General features: G+C 38.1%; 1 protein-coding gene across 2 annotated transcripts; it reads left to right on the top strand.

The window, feature by feature from the left end:
• The first annotated feature begins 644 nt into the window (after positions 1 to 644).
• Positions 645 to 7,208, top strand: LOC104249950 (gamma-interferon-responsive lysosomal thiol protein). 2 transcript variants are annotated; one of them, XM_009806493.2, is made up of 5 exons: positions 645 to 1,086; positions 6,276 to 6,341; positions 6,483 to 6,623; positions 6,705 to 6,797; positions 6,890 to 7,208. In XM_009806493.2, exons 1-5 carry the CDS (start codon positions 838 to 840, stop codon positions 7,028 to 7,030), a joined length of 690 nt encoding a protein of 229 aa, XP_009804795.1. In that variant the 5' UTR covers positions 645 to 837; the 3' UTR covers positions 7,031 to 7,208. The 2 variants fall into 2 exon arrangements, with proteins under 2 accessions (XP_009804795.1, XP_009804800.1); XM_009806498.2 differs by having other exon boundaries at positions 737 to 1,086; positions 6,276 to 6,326.
• Positions 7,209 to 7,459: the final 251 nt, after the last annotated feature.

The raw sequence follows: 7,459 nt of genomic DNA, 5'->3' as shown, positions 1-7,459 counted from the left end.
GTTGTATTAGTTGCGCGAATGAATACAGTTGAAATAGGTTGTATTCATTTGCACGAACGAATACAGGCATACAGACACCTTGAAACGGAAGATTTGCTATGAATGGTAAATATTGAAACAATAGTTGCGAATTGTAATTAGCTATGAAATTGTAGTGCTTTTTTAAATTTCCTCTAAAATATATAGAGAACTTCTGGTGCTTTTTTTCCCTTTTATTTTGTCTTATATAATATTGGATTTGTACGACCTTAAAGGAGCGACACAGAGAATTCATATAGCCGATTCAAGCTTATTTTGGATTGAGACATAGTTGTTACTGTTATATGCATAGCCATAAACGGGTAAACAAAAGTTAGAAATTTCTTACTTTAACTTGTTGTATAATGATGAACCAAAATTTATGCAAGTCAAGGATTCCATGAGTAATTCTTGGATAATACCATATGAATTGTAGCGATCTATGTTGGCTCTAAAGCATGAAATAGAATGTTAAATCAAAGCGGATTTTTAAAATCCATCCCACCTAATAATTATGGGGCTTACATTTTTAACATGTCAAAAGAACTCTAGCAACTAAAACAAGGTTTACTACTCGTTGTATTACTTCTAAAGCAGATGACAAATAACTTCTTTTTTTTTCCCTTGTTGCTCATCTATCAGACCTGAAAAAGTTCAGACGTTAATAACTCAACAATTTATTGTGGTTGGTGGGGGTGACCAATGGAAGTGCAGATAGGTGTAAAAGCTAAAGTAAACTGAAAAAGAAAAAGTTAAAAAATTGAACTGCAAGTGTAGATAAAAGACCAGAAGAAGAAAGTTTTAGTTCCAAAAGGGGAAATGGCATCTCATAATCAAAACTTTATACTTATCATTTTGATTTCATGGCTCATGTTTCAATCTCCTGTGTCTTCGCAAGACAAGGTTAACTTGTCCTTGTACTATGAATCCTTGTGTCCATATTGTGCTGACTTCATTGTGAACAAGTTAGCAAAGGTTCTTGAAACAGATCTTGCATCAATTGTCAATCTTAGGCTTGTGCCTTGGGGTAATACTCAAATTGCACCCAACACCAGCTGGATTTGCCAGGTTTCATTTCTTTTCTCTCTTTAAATTTCTCAAAAATAGCAACTTTCACTTGCACTCCTTTAATTTGCAAACTTCAGCTTAATTATGAAAACTTTCATTTGTTTGGTTATTTCCCTACTTTCTTAACGTAAAGTTTGCTTAGGCCTTATTCATGTGGGTGAGACACCTTAAACCAAGGGGGTCATTCAACACTGTTTCGCCAAAATTTCAGTACTTAATACATATAATTCTGAGTATTATTTTTCTGGAAAACAAAATGTATATTTACAACAGGTGGACCACCTTCTGAGAATAATACAAAGCATACATTAACTTAGGACAAGAAGCAGCAGCAACAACAACAACCCAGTAAAATGTGGGGTCTGGGGATCGGTACGATGCACGCGAACCTTACCCCTACCCCAAAGGAGTAGAGAGGTTGTTTCCGAAAGACCCTCGGCTCAAGAAAACAAAAAGACAAAAGGAGACAATATTAGTATCACCACAGAAATCATAGGAAAAATAGGAACAACATAAATCCAGAAGAAAGATGCAAAGTAAAGGCGATAGCTAGTAAATAGGTCCTGCACTGAAAAGCGAAATAGCAAGACATAACATTGTCACTAGCTATCTTAGACAAAAACCCTACCAGACTAGTCTCACAAAGGTACGAAGTAAGTCAAGACTCAACTACCTCCTAACCTACAACCCTAATACTCGACCTCTACATCTTCCTATCAAGTGTCGTGTCCTCGGAAATCTGAAGCCTCGTCATATCCTGCCTGATCACCTCTCCCCAATACTTCTTAGGCCGTCCTCTACCTCTTCTCGTGCCCTCCACAACCATTCGCTCCCACCTCCTTACCAGAGCATCTGGGCCGGAAAATTTCGCTAAGTAATTTAATATTTCGTGGTGCCAAGGTAGGCTAATTATTTTATTTTGTGTGCAAACAGGGATTATTAATATGATGGATATCAATTGGATATGGTACTAAGTGTATAAGTCATATTATAAGTGATTTGGGGTCTAAGGAGAGGCCTAAATCTAAGCCAAGCTGGAAAATTACATGATAGACTAAAATTCCAAATATGTGCGCACAAGACCAAACTTTGGACGAGCATATCTACATATATATAAAGATTTATATGATGCAAAACCTATCAAATTAAAGCCCTTTGAGTCTAGTTTCCAACGCATCAAATCGTTCCTCATTTGGATATGTATACAGAAAGTTATGACCATTTTATTGGATCTATGTCCTATGCGCGGCCAGATGCGCGGTCGCACATATTTGAAAGTTTCTGCCTTGTGCACGCGGCAGATGCGCGATCGCGCACATAGTAGCCCTATAATACCCCCAAGACCGGGTATGGAGGGTCTCTAAGTCATTTTTTGCGCTAGGGCTTGCTCCATCAAGGGGAATCCGTTCCATATTTCCCTCCTATGAACCAAGGTAATGTTTTTGGAGTATTTTAAGTTGATTTCTACTCCTAAACACTTATATTAACAAGGATTAATCTTGAAGATCCATAGATTTCCATTTCAAATCCCCAAATTGGTCAAGAACACTATAAATGGGGATTCTCAACATTCTTACTACAGAAGGTATGTTTACCATCTCTAACTACTCTATGGTGATTATTTATGTATGAAACATATGTTAGGACTTATGGGATGGTGATTGGAAGCCATAAGTGTCTAACCTAGGTTGTGTTGGTTTTGTAAAGATTGTGAAATGGGTTAATTAAGGAGATTGATGGTTTGGGTGTGAATTGTTGGGCATGCATGTGCTAACGAAAGTTGTTGGTAGCTTAAAGATGATGGTATGGGAGGTGGTTGTTAGGTGAGGAAATTCCATTAAAGGTGGTTGTAGAAAGATATACACATTAGATGTTTGATAAAAAGTCTAAATGACTTAAAGTATAGAAATCTTACTAATATTGGTACGAATGTGTTGCATTGTTGTAGATTGAAGTTGTTTAGTGTGGTGGACGTTATAGTATTATTAAGGAAAGCTCGGACAAGGTATGTATGAATAAACTCTTCTTTTAGAATTGAACCCCAAAATATCCATGTAAGCCCCAAATTTCTCACTGTAAATTGAATATTCCGAATGAGCTTGTTTCAAAAGATATCGATGTTCATTATGTAATTCAAATGCTCTTGTGAGGTTGTGCTCTTATTGGATGAATGAGTTCAAAGTATGGGTTTCATGTCCAAATGCCTTGACGTCAAGTTGTGTTTCAAATGAAAACTAATGACAATCGTGTAAGAAAAACTCAATATGCTTGAGACCATTAATTGCTCATATGTGTGTCTAAAGCCTTAATTGAAAATGTCTTGTTGTTGATAATTTGCTAGGATGCTTGAATATGAAATAAGAGAATTGGGGAAATAGAGTGTGGCCAACAAGCCAAGAACTTAAGTTATATTTGTGACTAGTGCTGCCAATGAAATGAGAAGATGTGAGACAGATTATGAAATGAGCCTCGACGTGATTATTCATGAATGGTTCAAAAATAGAATTGCCTAAAAGCTTTTGTACTCAATTTATGCCCACAAGTGGCTGTTTTAAATAATGCTTCGCTTTATAAATATATCAAGTGTGATTTGGGTCATTTTACACTCAGGTATTGAAATTGTATGTTGTCATTTCTAGGAAAGAGAATTGCAAAGATAAATGGCGTATTGATTGTTTATGATCTTGATGTATGTTTCTCTTGCTGGTTGGTATGCCTCATTCTTTGGGAAGAAGCCTTTTGTGCTTAAACTTTCCATTACTAATGAATTTGAGGATTATGATTTTCGAAATATTCTATATGTTGATATTTGATAATGATCCTTGAAAACAGAGAGGTGAAAGTGTGGAACATGAAACACGACCAACGTGCCAAGTGAAATAATATAACGGCGGTTGATGTCTCGTATGAGATGGCCTAGCCGATTGGGCCGTGATCGGACGCCATGTCGTACATATGGTGGTGACTCTATTGGAAGTTGGAATTGAAATTGTAATTGTGGTTGATGTCTCTTATGAGAGGGCCTAGCCGATCGGGCTGTGATAGGACGTCATGTCGTACACATGGTGGTGATTTTATTGGAAAACTGTAATTGAAATCGTGATTGTGGTTGATATCTCAAGTGAGATGGCCTAGCCGATCGGGCCGTGATCGGATGCCATGCCGAACACATGGTGGCAATTGTGCTGGAAATGATAATCGAAATTGTGGATATAGTTGATATCTCAAATGAGATAACCTAGCCGAACAGGTCGAGATCGGACTCCGTGTAAGAACACGGTTGTATTGTGGATTGTGGCATATCGGTATTAAACGTTATTCAAACGAATAATAGGGAAATTGACTTGAAAACTTACGTGACCCTTATTTGATGTTTTGCTATTGTTTGAAGCTCCTACTGAACTGATAATTATTTCCTCCTTGCATTACTGTTTATTCTATTAAGATGGTGATTTAGCTTTACATACTAGTACTATTCTATAGTACTAGCGTCCCCTTTTGATGGGGACTCTACATCTTTAAATGAATGTAGGTGTTTCCATAGACGACAAGGTTGATCGTAGCTAGTGGCGCATCCTCTTCCCAGCAGACTCGGTGAGCCCCATTCCATCTCGGGGTCATGTCATGTACTGTATCTTTTGTTCATATTTTTACCACATTTTGAGGTATAGCCGGGGCCTTGTTGCCGGTATTTTTATATTACTCTTCATTTGTATTTAGAGGCTCCGTAGACAAGTTATGGGTAGTGTTTGATATTGGGAATTGAACTAGAAATATTGGTATTTGGCAAACATATTTTTCATTATATCTATAAACTCGAACTATTTTGGAAATGTTGAATGATGCTATTAATGGGAATGAAATGGAAGTGGTTAATAAAATATTTTTAGTGTTTGATTAATGGAGTACATCCCCTCTTTATTGATGGATGAATTTGGGTAGAATGAAATTTAACAGGCTTGCTCAGTCGGGTTTACTCGGTTGAGCGCTGGTCGCGCTCCTCAAATTTTGGGACATGACACATCTGAGCCTCGCTTCCCACATCTTGTCATCAATGGGATCCACGTGCACCTTCTTCCAAATATCATCATTCCTAATCTTATCCATCCTAGTGTACCGCACATCCACCTCAACATCCTCATGTCTGCTACTTTCATCTTCTGGATATGTGAGTTCTTAACAGGCCAACACTCAGACCCATACATTATGGTCGGTCTAACCACCGCTTTATAGAACTTACCTTTGAGTATCGGTGGCACTCTATTGTCACACAGGACTCCAGATGCTAACCTCCATTTCATCCATCTTACTCCAATACGGTATGTGACATCCTCGTCGATCTCCCTTTCCCCCTGGATAACTGACCCAAGGTACTTTAAGCTGCCTCTACTTGGGATGACCTGTGATTCAAACCTCGCATCCACGCCCACTTCCCATGGCTCAGCGCTGAACTTACACTCCAGGTATTCCGTCTTCGTCATGCTCAACTTGAAACCCTTAGACTCAAGAGCATGTCTCCAAACTTCCAGCCTCTTGTTAATACCGGCTCACAATTCATCAATCAGAACTATGTCATCGGCGAATAGCATGCACCATGGTACCTCCCTTTGAATATGGTGTGTTAACGCGTTCATCACCAGAGCGAATAAGAACGGACTGAGCGCAGAACCTTGGTGTAACCCCATTACAACCAAAAAATAGTTAGAGTCGCCTCCTACTGTTCTAACCCGAGTCTTAGCCCTATCATACATGTCCTTAATCGCCATACTGTAGGGACCCGACACACCTTTTGACTCCAAGCATCTCCTGAGAACTTCTCTAGGAACTTTATCATACGCTTTCTCTAGGTCAATAAATACCATGTGCAGATTCTTCTTCCTCTCTGTGTCAGTTTCACCAACCTCCTAACAAGGTGAATAGCTTCTGTAGTAAAGTCTTAAAACCCCCATAGCCCCAGACTCAAACCCGCGTACAAGTTTGATTGCGAGATTGACACCACTTATGCTAAATCCTGCGTTCCCCACTCATTCTAGCCAAAACTAATAGGCTCCCGCTTCTATTTTGATTTTATAAGTATTCCAATGAAGAACTCTCTGCAAATTCTGTCATGTTCTATGTCTTGTTTTGTCTTGCCTTTTTAAAGATCATTCTTGTTTGCATTTCAATTTGATGATTAAACTAACATGCAGCATGGACCAGCGGAGTGTCTGCTAAACACAGTGGAAGCTTGTGCTATCAAGGTTTGGTCAAATCTGGTAACACCTCAGACACATACTATAAAATAAAGCGTTTTGAAAATAGTCAGCATTATACGAGTATAAGAACAATAGGTTGTTACATGCATATTCAGTTCATAACTCAATATTTCCTAATTCCACAAGATGTTGATGATACAGGAAACACATTTCAAGTTTATAAATTGTGTAGAACGATTACATCTGGAGAACAGGCAGTCCTCGTGGCAATCTTGTTTTTCTGCAACTGGTTTGAGCCAAACTCCCATCAAGAATTGCTATAACAATGGGCTTGGATATCGGGTAAGAACAAAACTTTGTTCTATTGTTTTAATATCTACTTAAGTAGAAATTAATAATTTCCTAATGTATATGAACTCACAGCTAGAGAAAGCATATGCAGATGAAACTGCAAGCCTGAACCCCAATCACAGGTTTGTACCATGGGTGCTAGTAAATAACCAGCCTCTTCAAGAAGTTAGTACCTCAATCTCTCTGTGTTTCGTTTCCATTCGTCGTATTGACTACGAGCAATATGGATGAAGATATTCTACTAATTCTGGCTGCAGGATTACCAGAATTTTATAGCATACATCTGCAGAGCTTATAGAGGGCGCAATATACCACAAGCTTGCAAAAACAAAGCACTTGAGATCAATAAAATAAACGTGCCAGACAGTACTGGTCCTCGAGTCTGCTTTAGAGGATAACCAAAACCAATTGCTGAATTATGTAAAGAGTTGCAGTGTTTAGAGCGTGAAGTAGCAAGTTGTTTCTTGACTGCACAAATTGTACCAACTTTTAATGAGCTTTGTATTTTTCAAGCAACGATGTAACAAGTGTTCATACGAATTGAATAAATGGACTTCTATAACCGTATTACTAATATTTGCAAGAGAGTACTACTCGAGGTTTTCTTGATGACTTTTGCCTAAATATCGGTTACAGAAAATGATTAATATTGTGGAATTCTTTTCAGTGAGGTTATAGAAGTGAAGGAGATAATTTCGAATAAAAAGACGACAAAGAAAGCAAACAACCTTTTACGACTAGCTGCCCATATCTTTTCACAACACATTACTACATTCAATATTTCAGTAATTGAAACACAAAAGAGGAGAGGTGAATTAGAGCCCGTA

The sequence above is a fragment of the Nicotiana sylvestris genome, chromosome 7, assembly GCF_000393655.2.
Source record: "Nicotiana sylvestris chromosome 7, ASM39365v2, whole genome shotgun sequence".
NCBI classification, from domain to species: domain Eukaryota; kingdom Viridiplantae; phylum Streptophyta; class Magnoliopsida; order Solanales; family Solanaceae; genus Nicotiana; species Nicotiana sylvestris.
This window is presented reverse-complemented; position numbering and strand designations above follow the sequence as displayed.

What these genes read in the sequence shown, in the direction of transcription:
- LOC104249950 (XM_009806493.2), top strand. Translation starts at nt 838, where the DNA reads ATGGCATCTCATAATCAAAACTTTATACTTATCATTTTGATTTCATGG. An exon ending in ACAATGGGCTTGGATATCGG is followed by an intron (nt 6,624 to 6,704) that starts GTAAGAACAAAA and finishes ATGAACTCACAG; the next exon opens with CTAGAGAAAGCATATGCAGA. An exon ending in ATAACCAGCCTCTTCAAGAA is followed by an intron (nt 6,798 to 6,889) that starts GTTAGTACCTCA and finishes TTCTGGCTGCAG; the next exon opens with GATTACCAGAATTTTATAGC.